Source organism: Lycium ferocissimum, chromosome 12, assembly GCF_029784015.1.
Source record: "Lycium ferocissimum isolate CSIRO_LF1 chromosome 12, AGI_CSIRO_Lferr_CH_V1, whole genome shotgun sequence".
Taxonomy (NCBI): domain Eukaryota; kingdom Viridiplantae; phylum Streptophyta; class Magnoliopsida; order Solanales; family Solanaceae; genus Lycium; species Lycium ferocissimum.
In genome coordinates this window covers 25,391,934-25,414,173 of record NC_081353.1, presented here as the reverse complement: position 1 = coordinate 25,414,173, position 22,240 = coordinate 25,391,934, and the positions used below count along the sequence as shown (strand labels likewise).

The 22,240-nt window shown below is 36.6% G+C and overlaps 1 protein-coding gene across 2 annotated transcripts in view; it reads right to left on the bottom strand.

Annotated features, from left to right (window-relative positions):
* Positions 1 to 22,240, bottom strand: part of LOC132040526 (uncharacterized) — a 28,851-nt gene that overhangs the window by 5,354 nt on the left and 1,257 nt on the right. For both annotated transcript variants that reach the window (XM_059431182.1, XM_059431183.1), the window contains exons 2-22: positions 19,497 to 19,651; positions 18,898 to 19,147; positions 18,747 to 18,814; positions 18,524 to 18,593; positions 18,062 to 18,385; positions 16,058 to 16,137; positions 15,851 to 15,902; positions 15,394 to 15,547; positions 13,644 to 13,731; positions 11,205 to 11,307; positions 9,925 to 10,015; positions 9,494 to 9,591; positions 7,874 to 8,047; positions 4,525 to 4,773; positions 2,490 to 2,585; positions 2,290 to 2,384; positions 1,860 to 1,923; positions 1,681 to 1,771; positions 1,524 to 1,588; positions 1,169 to 1,420; positions 953 to 1,026 (exon numbers count right to left, since the gene is read on the bottom strand). In XM_059431182.1, the coding sequence (XP_059287165.1) occupies positions 953 to 1,026; positions 1,169 to 1,420; positions 1,524 to 1,588; positions 1,681 to 1,771; positions 1,860 to 1,923; positions 2,290 to 2,384; positions 2,490 to 2,585; positions 4,525 to 4,773; positions 7,874 to 8,047; positions 9,494 to 9,591; positions 9,925 to 10,015; positions 11,205 to 11,307; positions 13,644 to 13,731; positions 15,394 to 15,547; positions 15,851 to 15,902; positions 16,058 to 16,137; positions 18,062 to 18,385; positions 18,524 to 18,593; positions 18,747 to 18,814; positions 18,898 to 19,147; positions 19,497 to 19,621 (2,663 nt within the window). In that variant the 5' untranslated portion in view covers positions 19,622 to 19,651. The remainder of the gene's footprint in view (positions 1 to 952; positions 1,027 to 1,168; positions 1,421 to 1,523; positions 1,589 to 1,680; positions 1,772 to 1,859; positions 1,924 to 2,289; positions 2,385 to 2,489; positions 2,586 to 4,524; positions 4,774 to 7,873; positions 8,048 to 9,493; positions 9,592 to 9,924; positions 10,016 to 11,204; positions 11,308 to 13,643; positions 13,732 to 15,393; positions 15,548 to 15,850; positions 15,903 to 16,057; positions 16,138 to 18,061; positions 18,386 to 18,523; positions 18,594 to 18,746; positions 18,815 to 18,897; positions 19,148 to 19,496; positions 19,652 to 22,240) is intronic.

Genomic DNA, 22,240 nt, shown 5'->3' with positions numbered 1-22,240 from the left:
ATTTGTTGTTTACATAATGCATCTTAAAACTTTGTCAATAACTGAAAGTGTCAGTAGCCTTCCGAATCCCTTCCTATTTTCTTTTTAAAACTGTAAGCATAGTTTAGTAAGATGACAACTCCTATAGTCCTACGCAACCTATCTGCTTCAGACTATCCTATGTTAAAACAAGTTGTGAGTGAAAATTAACACGGCAAAGGCAACAAAGATTACAAGAAGGCAGGTAATAAAGTTTTATCAATGGTATATTTCAATGTAGCTCTTAATAGAAAGGGATTGCCGTAAATCAAGATGCAACTATTGCTAGCTGGACTGCTAGCTGGACTACTAGGTCAAAATATAGGTTAATATAGGTCTTGAACTGGATTTTTCATTTTTCTCCCAAAATGTTTTCTTTCCATATAATGTCTTCATATTTTAGGGAATCGAGGATATCACCTCTCTCATTATGCAGTCTGTTCTGATCCTCAGACATGCCCCTGCACCTGCATCATCTTTTACTTTTCTTAAATACTTTTTAAATGGTGCTTGAATTTGTTAATGTCCACTTATGTGATCAGACCATGTAAGTAACCAGGTTCTCTCTTATGCCACTTGTATACATTATTTTCATTTATACTCTCTTCTACTTATGGCACTGCAAACCCAATAGGAGCCCTTGGATGAGATTGATTAAGCAACCCAAAAGATGAGATAATCAACTTGGTCCTCATCTTCATCCTATTTGGCTCCTCAAGTTGGATATACCCAAGTAACTCCCAGAACTTGAAACAATTTACCTACCAATGCTTCTTTTAAGTTAACATGGATTTCTGAGGACGAGGATTTCACATACTGAATCAGGTAACAAAAGCCATCCAACATCTCCAGGCACAACGACATGGGCATCCAACATCAATAGAAAACAAAGACGTGCTAAATAAGGACTGGAACAAGGTTAGCAAGTACTCACCAAACCATGTTTTCCAGCTTCAACGTTGGATTGGAAAACAAGTTGCTCAATGAGTAGCAAACATTCCACTGTACCTGATAGCAAGGCCGATCTTTTAAGTATGCAGTTAAGGTGTACTTGAAGGACACATGTAAAATTCAAGGTTTGATTTCTACAATTCCTCTTTTTTTCCTTTGCTTTTTTGTCTGATGCACGCTATGAGGGAGAAGAGAATACCTTAACGTTTCCAGTTGTAACACAAGAAATAAATGCCTGCACCATCTTCTCAAGCCATTTAAAATTTTCCAAGGGAGCGGCATGTGGACTTCGACTTTCTCCCAGATCCTCGCAAATGGACAAACCTTTTGTGGGCTTGCCCCCAGAAGATCCGACCACTGAATCTGCTTGCCGGTCATAAGCAAATGATTGACTTGAAAACCTAACAACTCTTGAAAGGTTACCCAATGCTCTCACAGCATTTGCTTTGACCTGACATCACAAACATGAGAAGTAAATTATAGAATACAATATCTAACTTGACCCCAAAAAAAAAAAAATGGAAGTAGCCGATATAGCTAACAGCATGGCTTACCTTGTCATTATCGTTCGTAAGTTGTAAAGCACAGTCAATCAGCAAGGAGATACACTGTGAGCTCACTGTTGAATCATTCAGATAGAAGAACAATAAGACATATGAAAGTATTTTACACAACAAACAGATCTAAAATCATTCAGAAGTTTCATAGGACCTGAAAAGAATTCCTCAAATCCATGTACATCAACGTGGTGGCGAAGTGCATCACATATATTAGCTAAAGCCCACGAGGCTGTTATGCGAACCTGAAAGTTATCACATCAAGATTTCATGTACCTTTTTTGCTAGGTAAATATGTTGGAAAGATACGCAAAAACGAGTATTGAAACCAACCGATACTGAGGAATCATGACTGTTGTCCACAGCAGGAGAAATGAACTTGTCAAAAATCTCTGCACTGCCACATTTGAACATATATTTACTCACTAACAAAGAATTGCCTAAAGAGTCAGCTGAGACAAAATATAATTAAGTAAATAAAAAATATTCTCATTCACAGTTTAAGCTTAGCTTAAGCTTTTAGATGAGGCGGGCACACAATTCAACATCGTATCCACTTAAGAAAAAAATATTTTCACATGTTTGGCCCACGAAAAAGAATCAGGCTCACATAAGGGAGCATGTTGAGATAAAATATGATGAGTAAATTAAAAGTGTGCTCTGACATTATAAGCTTAAGCTTTTAGATGAGTTAATCACACAATTCAACAGAGTCCAAACAATGCCTCCAAAGAGAAACTAAGGCTAGATGAATCTGCATTACCTTTGGAAAATGTGTGGAAAACAAGCAATTACACCAATAGCACGACAAGCAGCTGATCTAACATTCGGAACCTCATCACTTTTTGCAGTTTTAACCTGAGAAGATTTCACAAGTACAACGTAAATCCATGGTATCATTCTGTATACATGACAAAAAAATAAAGCACCAATGCATTAATCAGTTATGTAGCAAAAACATACACAAGAGCTCAGGATGAAGTCTTGTTTATCCTTTGGCAGAGAAAAGAAAACTGTGGCAGTTATTCCAGCAAAACAAGTAACTGATGCAGCCCTCACCTAAAGGAGCAAAGCAAAGTAATAGAATAAATGAGTCATATAGCAGCAGGCTGGCAATACCTATGAGAGAAACCAATATAAGATCTCTATGCATTAATTGATATTGAAGATTAGCATGCATGCTCTACAATATTCTGGGAGAACAAACATTATTCAATTGTGTGGTCTCGTTAAAGATTGTATTGTTAGAAAGGGAACACCATTATGTATTTCATTATATCCCAAAACGGTCCATCACGTATGAGTCGGAATCTTTTACATGGCCAAGCACGTGACAATATTTTGTTGATGATTCATTCTGAGAAATGAAGCTAGAATTCCTGCTTGCTCTGTTACCAAATTAAAGTTTGTGAAGTGCCTCAAGTAAAACCTTGAGCAGTTAAGAGAGTAGATACATAAACATTTATTTAATTTAGATTTGCAGTATGCATCCTCATATGAGGGCTGATATTTTCTTGAACCAAGTACTTGAAATATTTTGTATGTGTATTTCGTTAAGGCTAAAAATTGAGACCACTTTCTGATTTGATAACACCTTTATTTGTGTGGACTGCTGCATCTAAAGTTTAAACTGTAAAAGGGGCCATATTTAATAATGCAATTATGTCTTTACACGCCCTCTCAAACTGGGCCAAAAAAAAAATTCTTGCAGCAAGCAGGTTGAAATATTTTCTAGAGGCTGGTAGTAAGACTTGAATCCAGGACCTTTGCATGCACATACTACGCTGACTTTTGTGAACCCTCAACTAAAAGCTTATGCTGTCAAAGCGGACACTTCTCTTTACTTAGTAGATCTTAGGATCCAACATACCAGTTTTTTTTTAATAACCAAGACATCCATTGCTTCTAGCTTCAAAACTCGATAGAATGTGGGCCTGCTCATCTATCCTTCTTCACTTAAATACTAAACTTGGTTCACCAGCCAGAATCTACCACACATCCTGCACTTGCTACCTTTGCCCTTGAACCAAAGCCCTGGGCACACACAAGTATCTTCAGACTAAGCTCAAACGTAAAATTTCACTTTCTCCTTTTTACCCAACCGGAAGAAACTCAATAAAGAAAAAAGAAAAGGAAAGCAGTAAACAGCTTCTTGCTTAACACCGTAATGAAGTAGAGTATACGGAGATCAGATATCTTGACTGTGAGAGCAACATATGAAGACTCATCTAAATTTACTAGCCATAAGAATTCAAATTTTCTCCTTGTCTAAGAAAATGTAATGAACAACCCGAGAATTGAGATCTTTCCATTTACCAGGAAAAGAGCTGTAAAAAAGAGAATTTGAAACTATTTTCTCCTCCTCTAAGAAATAGTTACTAAGTGAATATTTATAAAGAAATTATGTATATTTTGGAAAATTACATGAAGTTGTTTTAGGTTCAACCTCTATTTCTATTGGGATCTCTCTTCCATCTCCTTTCACTTCGATTCGAGCACAGTGCAAGTGATTTTTTACGGTTGTCCTCCTCGTTTCAATCCATCCTACACTATAGTCTCCAATTTCTTTGAAGACTTTCTGAGACCATAAGTTTAATGGTATATAATTTTAGGCATATTCAACTTTGGGAGCTGGCGTTGTGGGAATATGTATACATCTCCCTATGAGCAGCAAACAAGTCCCTTCAACACCATTCTGAACATCAACAACTCCAATTCATACAGTTACCTAGCAGCTTTTTATCGGTTCTCCAATAACAAGGCAACAATACTAATAATGAGTTGCTTGAATTTTAAAAACCATAACTTATACATGAATTCTATAAGTACTTGAGTAGGCAGTACACGTAATTCAGGGGCTACTTTTGCAGCAATTGCAATTTAAATAAACCTTTGCTATGTGCAACTTATTTTCTTCTTTTCTCTACTTCACTAACTTCTTATTTATGGTACAAGTAATAAAATCTAGAGAAAATGGAGAAGGTATCTACGAACTAACCTTTGGAGAAGAATGCTGAAGGATAAGAGGCAAATGCCTAACAATTGCTTCCAGCCACTGCTCACTTCCTGACAGCTTTTCAGCTCCATCACTATTTACAGCACAATCATGTCGCCCATAAGATGGAGCCGACGAGATTGTTTTTAACTTGACATAGTCAGATGTAAAGGGGCTATCAAGTGATATATCACTCGAAAGATCTTCAGTTCCCTTAAATCCAGAGACTGCACGAAGACATTCATCCAAAACCTGCAGAACAGTCATGTCACAGTAACATCCAAATAACATAGGACAATTACAAAAATAAGAAATAGACCCCTTCTAAACGAGCATTTTCTTCTTTCTTGTTTTAGGTAGAACTTATAGTTGCTAACGCTAAACATTTATACAATAAAATGACAAATTACAACTAACAGATTTCTGAAACAAGGATCAAAATTAACGAGCACTTAGATTCTAATTAACTGCACATCCTTTTATCAATTCAAATGTAAATGGTTTCACAAAGCCTCATGCAGATTGATGCCTTCTCTGACTATCCTACCCAGCTGTGCTTTTTCACCTTTTGCTCTTCACACCTACAAGCGTATAGTGTTACTTCTTCTATCCCAATTCATGTGAAGGGGTTCGTAGTACGAGGGTCGAAACACTTAATTTTCGATGTGAATTTGGGTGTTAATTCTTCAAACTATTTAATATAAAATTTAGATATTTGAAAACTACATGAAAAGTACTATGAGTCAAGATAGCTAATGATTCAAAATATTTTAAAAAGGTTTGAGAAAATCGTAGTCAAAGAAAAAATTGTTCGACTCCTCAAATATTAACACCTTCACGTAAAATGGGACGGAGGGAGCACATTATTTTCTGGCAAGCAGAATGAGAAGAGAATGATCATCATGTTCTTGTAACACAGCCGAAAGTGTAGGAGGAAGAAACAGAGGTCAGACTATGTTGAAACCTAAATTGGACGAACAGCAACCAAAGGAAAAAATTACAACGGAGTAGACCATGAAATCTTTCGAAAGAAGCCAAGAGCATGTGCAACCTGGAATTTAAGATATGCAACTAACAAATGACATGTTAACAAGAAAAGACAATTGGACCCAAGCAAATAGGAATTCTATTGCAGGAGCACATTAAGCAGTTTTCCCATTGCTCATCCTAACTGTCAAGGAAAGGTATACGAGCACCTGAATTGGGAGGGGCCAAGCAACAGAATCTGCACAGTAGAGCCCTATAGAGCTTCACTAAAAAGAACTACCACGACTGTTTCCTAGGTCAAGGTTAAAGTGTAGAAAACCCCTATAAAAAGAACTTTGGTGTGCCATATAAACAGCCGAAAATGTATGAGTTATAACTTACACATGTTTTGGTGCGTCATGTGCAAAGAAGGTGAAAATGTGATCACCTTCAATTATATTGCAGCATAGTTAATTGCACAATAGCGATTGTGAAGAAATGGACCTTGGGCCCAACTCAACCCCAAAAGCTAGCTCATGAGGAGGGAATTTCCCAAGTTCATACGAGGAACCTCAAACAGACCCTCAACTAACATGGGACTTAACACCGATAAAGATAACTTCTTGTATTGCTGGAATGTTTGAAGAGTCGGGAGAAAACAGAAACAAGCACTGCTGGTATCACTGGAAGTAATTTTAAAATTTTGGGGATAAGAAGACTAACTTGCACATGGTGTTTGTCGACCTTGAGAAGGCTTACGACAACGTCCCAAGAGAGGTCTTACATGTTCCTGCACAATTAGAGTGATTAAGGACATGTATGATGGAGCCAAAACCCGGGTGAGGACGGTTGGAGGTGACTCGGAACACTTTCCAGTCACGATAGGCCTGCACCAGGGGTCCGCGCTTAGCCCGTTTCTGTTTGCTGTGGCTATGGACGCTCTGACAAGCCACATTCAAGGAGAGGTACCGTGGTGCATGTTGTTTGCAGATGACATTGTGCTTATTGACGAGTCGAGGAGCGGTGTTAACGCGAGGCTGGAGGTTTGGCGACAGACTCCGAAAGGGTTTCAAGTTGAGCATACGAGGAAGTTCGGCCTCACGTGCGGTGGATACTGGTCATCAGAAAGTTTCAAGTACCTCAACCAACATGGGACTTAACACCGATATGAAATGGAAGCTCGCGTCGGGGGTGTTGTGTGATAAAAAGGTGCCGCTGGAAAGTTCTATAAAGCGGTGGTTAGAAGATGGGACGGAATGCGGGAGAAAACAGAAACAAGCGGGCATACTGCTGGTGATTCGGGATAAGGTGGGTGTGGCCCACTGTGGTGAATAAGATGCGGGATTGAGGTGGTTCGGCCACGTACGGTGGAAAATTTGTGAGAGAGAGAGGGAGAAGAAAACTCCGGAAAATGGAAGAGGCTAGTGGGGGGCACCTTTCTCGACTAGGAGTATTTTTATCAAAATCTATCTTTGTTATTTTATCATGACTTTGTTGCTCTTGCTATTTCTCATTTTCACATGATTTGCAAAGATTTTTTTCTCTTGTTTCCCTTGTTTTCCTTGTTTTCTTTTGGTAAAGGGTCTTTCGGAAACAGCCTCCCTTCCTTCCACCTACACTTTACCCTCCCTGACCTCACGTAATCCGTTGGGTATGTTGTTGTTGTTGTTGTTGTTGGAGAGAAGAAAACACCCAGAATTCTTCTTTTCGATATTACTTTCCTATTTTTTGGAACACCCATGATATCCCTATTTACTTAGAAATTGGTTGAACTCTCAGCTCGGAACTACTTATAAGAAAGATTCTCAGATAGGACCTTCTTTGCCGTCTTGCTTATGCATATACACCTTGAATCTGGGATTCATCCTATGTTTTCTCACAATAAAAAACCTTACTAATCATCAAAAAAAATAAAAATTCTTGACTAAAGTAATCAAGTATATTAAAAGCCACCAATGGCTTACCAAAGCAAATAAACTTCCTATTTTTCCTTAAAATGTACAAATGTGAATATTGCTTTTAGAAAATAATATCAAAAGTGAATATTACCTAACGATTGCATTGCGCAATGAAGTGATAACCCCATAAAAGGCGTATCATTTGTGACTCTAGCCTATAGGTCATTTGCATCACATTAAATTTCAGGAGAACAAAGGATTGGGATAAGTTACCTAAATTCCTCGTCTTTTCATTTTGTTTTCATCCTATTGCAGGAAAAAATTACTTCAACCCCCAAAAAAAATGAAGTAGAAAAAACAGAGAAAGAGAACTTTGCATTCAAAGAAAATAAACACACCAGGGCTTTCAGACCGCTAGTGTAACACAAGCAAGATGGAAGAAGCACAAAAGAAGGTTAAAGAAAACCAAAACATAAGCAAGCTCTCACCTTGATTGAAGCGGTTATGACTTTGTCTCCAATTGGCTCATTTGAGTTTCCAACATTATCTCTCCAAGACCTTGTCTCAGGAGAGAAAGTCAAGACTCCATGAACTAATTGGGAAATCTTTTCCCAACACAGCACCATCCCGCTAGGATAGTTGTGTGCCACAGCTCTGACAGCCTAGAAAAAGTACGAAATAGAAAGATTTCAATGGAGTCAACTAAAGATTTCAATGGTGTTCAAAATTAGAACATTGTTTTCATTTCAATGCCAGAAGAAACAAAAAGTAACCAAAATAGAACCACCAAACAGGCTAGTTGCAACCACCAAATGTCAAATGAAAACTTTATGCATGTCAAAGACAGAAATAGGAAAGAGGATTATCTTTCACCACTAGGTGTTTGGCTTTGGTATTGTTTCTTTTTTCTTTTTCTTTTTCTTTTTCTATTTCTTTTTTTCCTTTTTTACAAGGAATATTATTTAGATGCACAAGAATTGCATTTTTGCTACTACATTTGACATCACTTGTTCAGCATCTTCAAAGTGGTGCTTCCCTCAGCTACTCCTAGATCAATTGATTGTGGAAGAGTCCTGATTGATTATATAGTAATTGCATACAGAAGATAGAGCAAATATTTCATAATAGAAGACCAACGGGACAATCAAAAGACAACATTTACAGATTGGACCCCAAGAGCTCCCAAACTGGATGTCAAAACATCAGCCTGCAAGTCATTACAAAGCAGGACAGATAGTCTTGTAGTGCAATTGACAAAAGTTTGTACAGAGTTCACATGTTCTATGCACGAGACGAATGTAAGCAGCTGTAACAGTAGCCTACCAAAGGTAGTTGTAACAGCAACATGTTCTGTTAATGTGATTGAAGGGTAAGAAGAGTATAATGGAAGGTCCAAAAGCAAAGAATATATAAATTTAGCTTTTAAATTTTTTTGATTACTCAAAGCTGCTATAGCAACCAGCAGTCTGCCTTTCTTTTTCCCTTTTTCTTTTCTATTTTGGTTTGGGTGAGAGGAATAAAAAGCAGAAGAGTAATGAATGCTAGTTGAAAGGGGCCAATAATACTCGGTTTACCCTCTAAATGCATGGATTACACATCAATAATTTGCTAACTTCACAGTGAAAAAAAAAAAAAAAAAAACCAGATAGCACACAAAAGTGTGTCAAAAGAAAAGCCGGCTTACATGAAAGAAGTATGCCATGACATGGGGGATACCTTTTGAATTAATGGAATGACTCCACGGGGATGGCGCATTCAAGCATCAGAAAAACAGTGCCAAACAAAACAAAACAAAAATATAACATCTTTAGGGGACTTTAATCTTTTATAATTATCTTTAGGATATCTTTTCTCTGTTTTGGATTATATTTATTAAGTAAAATTAAAGGAGACAACAAAATTAACCAAAAGAAGAAAAGAAAAGGGCGCAGAATTCGTAGAATTTCATACAGGACAAGAAAACCTAAATATCGGTGATGCGTGAACCATTCTCCAATGAAGCACTTATGTTTAGGTTCAAACATGAAAAACTTATTTCTGTTCTTTTCCTGCTACTCCATCTTTCTTGAAAGACTTTTGGATTCCTTATAGCTTGACTGATCCATTACCTGAAGTGCCTCAAAGCCAACTGTTGGGCTTACTCCTGGTTCACAATACCGAAACAACATAGACAAAATGCCCGACTTCGATTGAGTACTGATGAAACCTGAAAGGCCATATACAGAGGCATACTATCAATAGTCGAATTGATAAGCAGCCAGTTAACTGAAATTTTAAAAAAAAAAAAAAAAAAAAAGGATTTCCTGAGCGATATTCTACGTCAGAAAACATACATTTTGGTTTAAACAACAAATTAGCTAAGGAACCACTTGCACTGTCTAACTTAAAACAGAATTTCCAATATTTTAACAAATTAGATAGCCTACAATGTAAAGCTCTTGATTATAACGGATTGTAATAAAGCATACTACAGTAGTTACCACCTGAACCCATGCAGATTGTTTTACTGATTATTCAGCCAAGGGAACAATGAGATTACCTGCCGATACTTCTGCCACAAGCATATCTTTGACTTCAACTGAAAACGGTGAGACTGACAAGGCTGCACTCAAGCAGTTGATTGCGGTTGCCTGCAGACAAAACCGTGCATTTGATTTGAATAAAGCAGCTACATAGACACATTTGTTTTTTATTCTGCAATATATTATTATGATAGCCACAGTTTCAGTAGACTATAAAACAACAAGACGCTCAAATAACTCCATGAAGCTGTCTGTCTCAACCTTAAACTGGATTCCAGATAATGCATTTAAAGAGCAACAGAGGGTTATATATCAACAGAATATGTCCAACTGAGCTTTTAATATAGCATACTGTAACAAATTTGAGAAAAAGAAGAATCTGGGGATGCTGCAAACGAAAAATAACGCACGCAAAGGTTAGAAAAGGTTTACTACCACCCTAAAGAAATTTGATTTGAAAGAGCTTCACTATTTTCTTCAATTGGGTTAACAGGTGACAAGAAACAAACTGAAGAACTTAATTGTCCAAGGAGGAGGCCCATAAACACCTGGGATCTCAAATTCTGTTAGTCTTTGAAGTAAGTCTAAGAAGGTAACAGTAGAACTTAGAGAAAATGCACTATATGGTCATTGGTAAAATGTGCATGCGTGAACGCAAACTAATAGTATTACACAATCCAAAAGAGCATAAACCAATAAGTGCAATGGATAATATAAGGTGCCAAAGCTCGAATATTAATTCTCAAGTGCCACTAAATCATGAGGGTCACAATAACCCGTACATAGCCCTAGGATTGAGGATATTGTAAAGCAGAAGAATCCAGTTGAGTAATTCTATCTGAAGGTGAATGTAAATATCAAAATCAGAAAGGTACATTTTGGAATCACTTGTGTGCGTTGATGGGCATCAAACAAAGTTAAACATCCTAGGACTTTAGAAGATTATAGAACGAGACATGACAATCAGGAATACAATAATACCCCTTTTTCAAAAATAACAAATAAATAAACAAGAACCCAGAAAAAGATAAAAGGAAAAAAAAAACACATAAATAGAACTTTTCAAACAGAACTACAAGATGCACTAGGTTAGAAATGATTGAAATAAGTCGCTCAAGCTCCAATATTCAACCAAACAATTCCTAATTGTTCCTTGGATATCATTTTTGGCAAAGCCTAGCTGAATCTAAATTATTCATCATCAGTGCCTGTAAATTGACATCCCGTAATTGATTTTCAGCATTCTTGGATAAGCAGATCCTCAAAAAGCTACAGCTCACAACTCAATGGGACTAACCAATAGGATATTCTGGTCATTTCTGGACAAAAAGCCTTCTTCAATCCTAGCTTGAATAGAAGAGATAACTGTTGGCAACAATTCACGAGGCATTCTGGAATACCTGCAAAAGGATCACACGGACAAATTCAAGTTTCCACATATTAGAAATTCCGGGGTGTTAGACACATATACAGATTCATGAAGATCTCCACCATAGAGAATATGTTTTATATCAACCCAAAAGGACAAAAAAGCTAACCACTTCAATTTCCTAGACTTCAAATATTCACAATTGCACATTGAACAAAGAATAACACCATGACTGAACTCCTGCTATAGGTTACAATACGCTCATTTTTTCCAGGATAGACCCTAAATACTTTTTGATAAATAAAATATTAATGCCTATTGTACTTATTAAAAATTACCAATCTCCTTATGTGAAATTTCCTATTTCAAAAGCACCCTTTAACTAAGGACATAAAAAGTCCTAGGAGGACCCCATGTATATAGGCCTTAACTTAGCAGACCACTCCCTCTCGGTTGCGAAGTGGCGATTTGATACTCCAATCTGGTTTCATTATGAGGGCAAACAAGATACTTCCACCAGCATTTCTTTGTCCGTCTTTTTTCTATTTCCTCCATCACCCAGCTGGTAAGCGTAGTGCGCTCTCTCCAACACCCCACCCCACCCCAACCCCCACAAGAAACACCCTCTTCTCCCCAACTCTGCTGCCATCCCCAGCTCCACCCTCCTACTAGCTTCTTCGATTTCTTATTTCCCTACTCTGTGCCCACACCTATCAATAAACCCTCCTGTTTTGCCTCAGCATCAAATCTTCTTACACACTCCTCTCTCCAACCTCCATCCTCTCAGTATTCAGATGTCACCTCTCCCTCCTTCCCACTGCTGAGCGTGAAGAAGAAGAAATCAGAGAAAAACAAAAATGAGAAGGAGATATTAACATTTATGTTACTAGTACGAGAAAAGGCTAACGAAAGAGAAAATGGTATACAAATAGAATGTATGCCTGGACAGGAACCAAAAGCAGGATAGAGTGGAAGGGGTCAAATTGCAAAGAAGAGAAAATACACAAGGATTATAGAACTTGCCACTCAAAGAATTTGGTGTATCACAGCAAAAGAAGTAATCATAGCGATGGTGTGAATGCTATTATACACCAGACATGATGCCATGGCTGTTCTGAAAACGTTATTATGCACCAGATGTGATGTCGCTAAGATGGAAAAATAGAAGGATGGGCCTCGTTGCTATTTGAGGCAGAAGGGTCAGAGCAGAGAAAAAAGGTTTGGGTTTTAAGTATCATATTCCAAAGAATCAATAACTAGAGGGGCTCTAGAGCACCTTATTATAAAAGGCAATGTAATATAAACAAAGATTAGAATTGAACATTTTAACAAGATAACATAATTGAAAACAATTTGCGTAAAATTCTTTGAATCCATCCGCTTCCACTTTTGTAGCTATCTCTTCTTCCCTTCTCTTCTCTAAACATTCCATCCCAGTCCCTCTCCTTATTTCTCTACCCTAAGCAAGCTTTTAGCTTTGACTTTTCTCCAAAAAGAGGAAACTATTTCTTGACTGCTAATGGTCCTTTTCACTAATCACTTCATCCAGATACTGCTCAAGAAAAGGTAATCACTTCATCCAGATTGGGAATATCAAACTGTAAAGCGTGCAGTAGGTCGATTTTACTTTGGACTCCTTCACCTCCTGCACATTGAAGTGAAGAAACGGAAAGTTGTTCCCAATTTCCTTCTCAGGTCATTTGATTGAATGACAGGGCCACCTCTCCCCCACCACCTTTCTTTCCAATCTCCAACCAATAGCTTCTCTCAGTAATTGCAATTTTCATAGCAGCTAGCGCAAGCCTGCTCTCTTCTTCATCTTCCCCTCATCCTCTGTTCATCTCTTCATTATCATCTTCAACTTCTATGGATTATTATAATCTTCAACTTCTATGGATTATTATAATTGAAGTTAGAGCCAAATGAAAGATCCAGAAAAGAGGATGAGTGGGACTGAGGGACAGTGAGGATCCTGGTAATTAGTTTATTGCTCGACACGTGAGGTAGTTCATGGATGATGTCTACTTGTTGATCTGTCTTATAAATATTCCCATTTCCTATATCTTTACAGTTCTTATTGTTCAAAAATGGTAGTGCTAGAGAAACATTTAACTATATACAGACTAGAAATTGAAACCCTGCATCTCAAATCAACTTGGCACCTGAAGTATGAACTTTTGTGCTTTCATCTTTTACAACACTTGTGTTCACCAAACTCTATTAAGTCAACAGGGCATAGCAGATCAGTTTTATTGGTATTAAATATTAAGATCTTCCAAAAGATGTAGTGAAGATAAGAGCTGATAAAACTGAATGCTAAGACAGAAGAAAATTAAAGGCCGTGTTTACATTAGAAGAGACTCTTACGGTGTGGATGTTATCAAAAGCATCAAAATTTTGAACAAGGACGCTAGCAATCCACTGTGCGTTTCACGTTTGATTAAGTATAAAGTCCCTACCATCAGACATTGAAAATAAAATCAGTTAAATTCAATTAAAAAGGGATGTCAAGAAGGCATCTTGAAAAGTAGAGATAAAAACAGAGACCTCCCATAAAATCTCCTTAGTAACATGAAATTTGGATAATAATCCACTTAATTTAACTTTTTGCCCACCCTAAAAGGATAAAGCATTCACCCCCCACCCCCCCCCCCCCCACACCCCCTGCCCCTTTGGTTCAAATCTATTCTTGAAGTGTGGTGACCGCCTCATTTAAAGCTTAAACCGTTAGAGAGAAAACACTTTCATTTACTGAATTATATCTTCCACAAGCCCCCTCATGTATGTATTGATAAGCACGTGTACAGTCTAATTCTTTTTGGGAAACTTACGTAAATGTATCCTTCGGCCATCCAGTTTACCAAACATGGCCGAAGTATACACTACCTAAATACTTCGGCCGTATATGTTGTGTATAGGTATGCATAGGTATGTACATTATATTATATGTATAGATATGTCTATGTTGTGTATAGGTTTTTCTTTAAATTGGTAACATGTATATGTTGTGTATAGGCATGTACAGTATATGTATACTTAGTATAAAGTATACACTACCTATACACTATACATATTTTGTAATAGATGGCCAAGTGGTATAATTTTCCCTTCTTTTAATGGATCAAGTACGTGAAAAAAATTCCTAGCGAAAGGTGTTGGTGAAACTTGAACTCAAGACCTCTGCTTGTTTAGATAGCATGTTGAAGTGTGTGAATTCTTAATCTTAAATGCTAAGCTTTTAGAGAGGGCACATACTTTTATTTAGTTAAATATCTTCAACCTTATAAAACCCTCCCTTATTTTGAATTTCATGTAACCAAACTTATTTTTCTTACATAAATTGACTGCTTCCTCTTTGGATAACAATAATTTAGAAACTGAGAGGATAAGAAGATTTGTTGAACTTTGCTGCATGTTTAAAAAACTTCTTTTGTTTTATATAGTGGTCAATGAAGTAGGTAAAAACCTTTGACACCAGGGTTCAAATCCCAGCAGAGACAGAAAAACTAGGTGAGCTCTTCTCATCTGCCAAAACCTTGGTAGGCAGAGTTACCTGATACATGTGCTTGTAGGAGGTAGTGAGTACCTCATGGAATACTCAAGGTGTTCACAAGCGAGCCCGACACCACCATTATCAAAAAGTTATATATAGAAAATTTTTAAGCATCTTTTTGGTTACACACACACACACTCTCTCTCAACAATGTAAAAGTATGTGATATCTCATCGAAAAGCTTAACCTTTTAGAGAGAGCAGACTTTTAATTAATTAATTGTGTTATATCTCAACAATATACATATGTGTATGTATGTGTACGTGTTATTGGGTTCTCTTATTTCTTTGCATATGTTTTAGAACAAATTTCCTAGAGATATTTTCTATTAAATCCAAAGCGCAAGTTTTTCAATTCATATAAAATGCCTTTGGTTGCTGAATTTAAGAAGGAAAAAAAAGAGGGGGGGTTCTATAATATTTAAGACGACATGGGAGGTATCTTGTTATAGAAAGAAGCCTTAGAGAAGTCCGCTAACATAACCTAAACAGTTAAAAAGAAAACAAGTCGAGCGCAAATTCAAATCAAGCTGAAACCCCAAACCAAGCAAAATTTATGATGTACCTGAGTGCAGCTGCATTAAAATCTGTCCAAGGGAGCTGGAGAGCGCCATAAATGAGCCACATTTAGTTGATTCCTTGAATTCTGCAACCTGAAGAAAAACAGATGATGGAGCATCCAGCATAGCCCTGATGGCAGAGGCAGCTGCAATCCGTGCCTAGAACAAACACAGTACGCAATGTTAGTAGCAAACACAGTGCTAAAATTCAGTTGATACTTTTTGTTTTTGAGAAAGATAATAAAAATTCAGGTGATACTTTGCTGTACAGGTTATGAGAAACTAAATTAACATGTAGCTGTAAAATAATTATACTTCTTTTACAAGAATAAATTATACTTATCCTTTAGTTGCAAATATTACTTCTCCTTTTGAGGAACCCCTCCCTCCTTGGCAGTTAGCATAGGACGGAGCTGGTGAGAGGGATAAATGATAGCAAAAAGTATAATAAAGTAGAAGTACCTTTGGAAATGGATCAAACAGCAAACAACTCATCAATGTTGCCTCATACCTCCTGCAAATAGCAACAGAAAAGGGGGAAAAAAGCAAGGGCAGGTACACCAAACAAAGTAGGAAAGTAAAGTCAGAGACATGAGTAGACATAATTATATAAATTACTTGACGGGATATATCAACTCACTGAGCAGATGAAAAAACAAAAATCTTAACCTTGGCTGTAAGACATCACTAGATGGTAAAAGCATTGTCCACTGAGCCGTAAATGATTTGGGATCAGCAAGACAAAGGTCCTTCAAAGAAAATTCAATTATTCAATAAAAAGCATTATGCATAACCCAAAGAAAAAAGAATCATGCTTAATTGCCAAATTGCTCATTGTGATGTCCCACACACAAGGCTTTGTGAACAGTACATCAATTAAATAGGTACTAGCAGACTTCATACAAGAAGCAAATTCATCTTGGAGATATCACCAACTTATATGAATAAAAACACATGTCTGGAAACTATTGCACAAGCATACTAATTACAACATAAGATATTGCTGACTTACTCTTTACTTATCAAAGAAGAAAAAATGATATTGCTAAACTTACTCAAATAATTACATGAAAGAAAGAATTTTACAAATAGGTGATACTGTGACCCATGAAGCACTTGAGCCATCGCATCGGCTAACTTGCGAAACAAAAGTACATGTACAAATCAGAACTGTCAAAAATAGTCTGATTAACCGGCCAAATGCATCCCTCATTCGCACATATTGGCACTTGTTCACCAACAAAGAAACAACGAGGATTAAAGAGGGGCATAACTTTGGAATATGTGCTGCAAAACCTCTTTTTTATACATAAGGCAAAGTTTTATATAAGCACCAATGCTGAAATGTACAACAGAGTACATCAAAACAAGAACTTACAAGTTGTGTAAAGAATGTGCTCCAAACTTTTAATAGTGGTAACCTACTCAGTTTTAGTGAATATTAGATTTTTCAATTTTTATTTAGAGGACTAATCAGAATTGTAACCTAAAAGGGTTTGATGGAAATTGCTAAATTGAAAAAGAACAAAGGAACTCCGAATTAAAGCAACCTCGTAGAGGTAGCAAGACAGTACAGAAGATCAAGAAATCCAAAACGCTAAATTAAGAATAATTACACATACCAATTAATTTAAGGAGAATTTACCAAGAAACATTTATTGATTCATTTTGTAGTTATTCAATTAGATGTATCCAAACAAACCCAAAGGATGTATCTTTGTATGTATAATAGAAAACAAAATCAACGGAACAGATCTGCCAAGCTATCCCTAATACTAACACTATCCAAATTGGACTTCTGTTAATAATTACAGGTGCATTGTACAGTAGTTTCTCCTCTTTCTGATCCGATCAAGTTAAGTTCTATTTCTCCTACTTTCTGATCCGATCAAGTTAAGCTTTGGATAGAACTGGTAATCATAAATGCTTAGGACACCCTGATACAACAACACTCCAGAGCAAAGTTCCACAGGATACTGATCTTAGTCAATGAGCAGCACATCCGGGATCTTGAAGGTCAATCACTATCTCATTAAGAATATTGAACAAGTTAATAGCCAGAAACTGGATACAGTTTCCACTGTCAAATTACTTGTAGATTTTCTTTTCAATTTTTTTGGTACGTAAAATATTTCATTACAATACACCAAGTTGGTGTCAGAAGTATATATCACTCAAAACTAATTAATCCATTGGACTCTCTAATTTTCCAGCTATCTGTACAATTTAATAGTTAAAAAATTTTGCACTGTCAAATTCCATGTAGATTTTCAATTTTTTGGGTAAGTCAAAATTTCATTACTATATACGACCAAGCTGGTGTCAGAAATATATACAAAATTATTTGTATGAATCGAACTGAGTCATCCACATTCCACTGGCATCTCACAAATCTGTTTGCACCGAAAACATTGCTGTGTAGTAATTGAAACTGTTTGTACATTTTCTTATTATTACATAATAGCTATAAACATGCAGATGATGCATACCTTCCATGTATTCTCACTTATTACTTTCCAATACCATTAATATATATGTTCTTTCATTCTGTTCGTTAGCAAAATCTAGTAAAATTATAAGGTTCCAGAAGTAGAATATGAGAATAAAAGAGTCTCTTTCACAAATTTAATTGGAATTCAAACCATTCGAACAAGTAAGTTAGTTTAATAATACCTGGATACAGATGATCGCAGCTAATCTAGTCTTGGCATAGAGTGTATTGCAAGCACCCCGCCCTGATCCATCACTATCACTGTTTTCTGAATCAGATGACAGTGTTAGTGATTTCTCATCCTCCAACTGCAAACTTTTTAGATTTTTATTCCGTAAGTGTGGAGGCATATATCGACCGGTCTGTGGTTTTGTTGATTCTGTCAAATCGGGCTTCATGCTCGCAGAAGTAATCTGCTTCTTATCAGCGATGGCAAACATTTCGTGTGATTTATTCGTAAGGCCATAATGAATAAAATTCCTCAAAGCCACAACAAGACCTGCCACCTAAGAAATAGAAGTACATGGATTACAACTTTGAAAGTCGCTATCTATTAAAACGTTGTCTTTGTCTATCAAAGAAAGGGGGAAAGTAAAATAAAAAAAGAACGTCTTCAACATCAAAGAACACAATGCAGTCCTTACATGGCCAGACAACGGTCCCTTGGAATCTGTAAGAACCAAGTGCAGGCAATGTAGAAGCGAGGAATAAAACCTGGCGAAAAGATCTACCATCATGTTATTGATAAGAAAATCAAGACATTATATACACTTAAGCAAATACTAAGCAAGGAACAAACAACCCAGCCCTGCACCCTGGTCCCCCCGAAACAAAGAAAAAGTAAAAAACAACTGAATAAGAGGATACCTGGCAGTGGCTCCATCTTCCTTAATAAGGGCCTTAGACGCCACCATTTCCAAAATGTTTCTAAGGATCTAATTCACAACACAAAATCCCAAATAAAAAACTATTAGTGAATTTTAGGAGGCACATAAAGCAGTATAAGTAGAATACCCACCTCAATTGTTGATTGCCAATTGTCAACTGGTAAAGAAGATCCAAATCTCGAATATAGTTCGCCAATCATAGTAAAAGCGACCATTTCAACTTCCCATAAACTGCTGGAACCAGATATTTTTTTCTTGCCTCTTGAATTTGACAAATTACTTGCCTCTGGTTGAAAACTGGAAACAATTCTGAGCAAAAAATTTAGCAGCTGCATGTGATCAGCTAACAGACCTGTTCTTTCACTGGCAGCCAAAAGACATCTGAAAATAGTAGATGGCAGATCCAAGAATCAGAAACATCAACAATCAAAAGCTCAAATGTGGTGCATTCGAAATAACAGAATTTGTTTTAATGACTAAGTGAATGACTACACAACCCTAAAAAAAAATTGGAAGTAACAATGGCACAGAAGAAAAGGCAAGTAACGAAGGCACAACAAAGCATTCATGCAGAAACCAAATAAGTAAAACTAAGCAAGTGCTTCCTCTATTCCAAATTTGATAAGTGACGAGACTGAGTATCTGTCATTTGAAAAGTACAGATTACGGGATGAAAGAAAGATGGAAAATTCAGAGAATGGACACAAAAAAGGAAAGACAGAGAACAAACCTTGAAGTCTCAGAACATTGTTTTATGGCTCTAACCACAGAAACATCAGCAGTATTAGCTTTCTCAAGAGTTTCAACTATGCTCCTTAAGGAGTCAAACAACAGAGGCCAAGAACTAGAACTCATCTTCAAACCACGATTATTGACATAGTATATCTGCAAAACAGCAAAACATGCTAGTCAATATAATGTAACGTTTATCAATCTTTGATCAAAGGAACATTTCTTTTTATGATAAGATGAGAACACAATAAAAAGAGAATTCTCATAAGTCGGATTCATGGTAATGAAGATTATTTTATCTCTTGATAACATTATCCACATTATTATGAGCTTTCCGAGTTAATCAAGCACCAATTTTCTTCTTCATATGGGGAGAATCTCTGGGATTTTTCATTTCTTCGAGAATCTTAATGGCGAGGCAGTAGACCTTGCAGCCCTTTCCGTATGTTAAGGTCCATGTCCTTAGATTAACTCCCAGAAAAACTTTAGCTAACCCCTTTTGGTCTTTGAGCATCTATAGTTTTGCCTTTCAGCTTTATTTATTTATTTATTTGAAAAACTAAATGCCCCTTCGTAAGACTTTCAGCACAGTGCCTTAGTTCATGAAAGACTCAATATGACAGACATGTTGAACGTATAGGCCTAACAAGGCATTATTTCTTGACGGCTGATTGGCTCTGCTGAGCTAGCAGTATGGAAAATCAGCTACCATTAGTTCTCACAATGCTCCTGACACATTATCTGTGGCAACATTTACCGGGCATATGTGGTGACAACTAGTTTCCCCAAGCCATTAATCGTCTCCGTGTTGTTACAAACTTATAGGGCTTCGCTTATTAGGAAAGAAAGAATTATAAGGCTTCAACTTTAGATAGGACTTGGAGGCCCTTCATGGATCTTCATCTACAGAACTTGATCTTGCTCCTAGAAAATGTGTCGTATAGACTGGTTCTTTTGGAGGCACAAAGACAAAAGTCTTTTCAGACATCACTTTCTGATGATGATGATGATGATGATGATGATGTTGGGACTAGCTTGCGTGTACCTTGAATATTCCACTGGGTACCTGTTACCTTCCACCAGCACAGGTACAGGGTAACTTTTCCCACCAAGGTCTTTTCTGACATAACTGACAAATTCAGTTAGCAAATCATTGACTTTATACAACTAATCTTAAATTCAGTTAGCAAATCATTGACTTTATACAACTAATCTTAAATTCAGTTAGCAAATCATTGACTTTATACAACTAATCTTACTTTCCCTGCTTAAACAAGAAGATTTTCTCTTCTTCGTACCACCTCTTCTTCTCTCCATTAATCAAGCTTCTAATTATAAATACATAAGATATAATGGGGCAGTTGAGCTGCACAGAATACCTCATTACTCAATTACAGATCCCACAATCACCCCATTTTCAATAGGACATATAAATATCTAATACATCTATAATTGGGGTATCTCATAATCTAGAAAATTAGCGGCCCACTTCATCATAACATAATCTATTCAGATACTCCCTCCGTCCCAATTTATGTGGCATCATTTGACACAAAGTTTAAGAAAGAAAAGAAGACTTTTGAAATTTGTGGTCCAAAACAAGCCTTAGATATTTGTGTGACTGTAAATCATCTCATAAAGTTAAATTGTTTCTAAATATAGAAGGGTGACATTCTTTTTGGGAGAGACTAAAAAGGAAAGTGTGCCACATAAATTGGGACAGAGGGAATGTAACTCATGTATATCCCAAACATGCTCAATTTTAACATGTCACCAATTTTAACATGTCACTGATTGAGATGAAAATCCAATTGCCTCTTTAGTTTTTCCTCTACCCAAACTCTGAGGTGAATTAATTAAGCATCAAATTTAATGATATATTCAAAACATGCACTATAAACGTAGCAGCAGAAAAAATATTAATATAATAACTGAAAGCCAGTTTGACAGATAATATCAAGTCTTTTCAGTTTAAATAGATAGATGAATTTGGATTCCTGAGACTTGTAGTATTTCTTTAAAACAATAATATTACTAAAATGTGTCAACCAAGAGTGCCACATAAATTGAAGTTGAGGGAGTAATATACAACCTTCAATCAATCAACCACTTCTCAATCTCATATTAGTGGAATCGCCTTATATGAATTCTCTATATCCATTTCATCTATGTTTCGGTCCATGTCATTCAAATGCTGAATAATTCGGCTTTTAATGCACAGCAGCATTATCAAAAGCGAAAAGCGCAAAAAAGCTTTACGGTCAGCTGGGGCTTTAAGCGCAAATAAAGCGTGGGCTTTAAGGAAAAAAGGCGCAATCGTGAAAAATATATATATATATATATATATATATATGTTTAGTCCAAGACTAACAAACATAAGCATGAATAACAAATATATGGAAAAAGAAATTCTATAAACATTGTGATAAAGTGAAATATCAATTATCTAGTGTCACCTCTTCAAGAGAGGCTCATTGGCAAGGAAAAGTATATCATAGAGCCTTGATGATGATACTGAAGCGTACATCAAGCATGGCGAAGCGCTCAACATGTTTTAAGCCTCGCTTTAGGGCTTAACCGTGCCTTTGACAACACTGATGCACAGCTCATAAAAAATGGTTTCTTAAAGCAAACTACAGGTTTTGGAGGTTCTTTAGATGTCATACATATCCCGACAACATACTAATTGTCTGAGATGTCAATTCGAAAGCTCTATAACATACTAACATAAACTCAAAACCC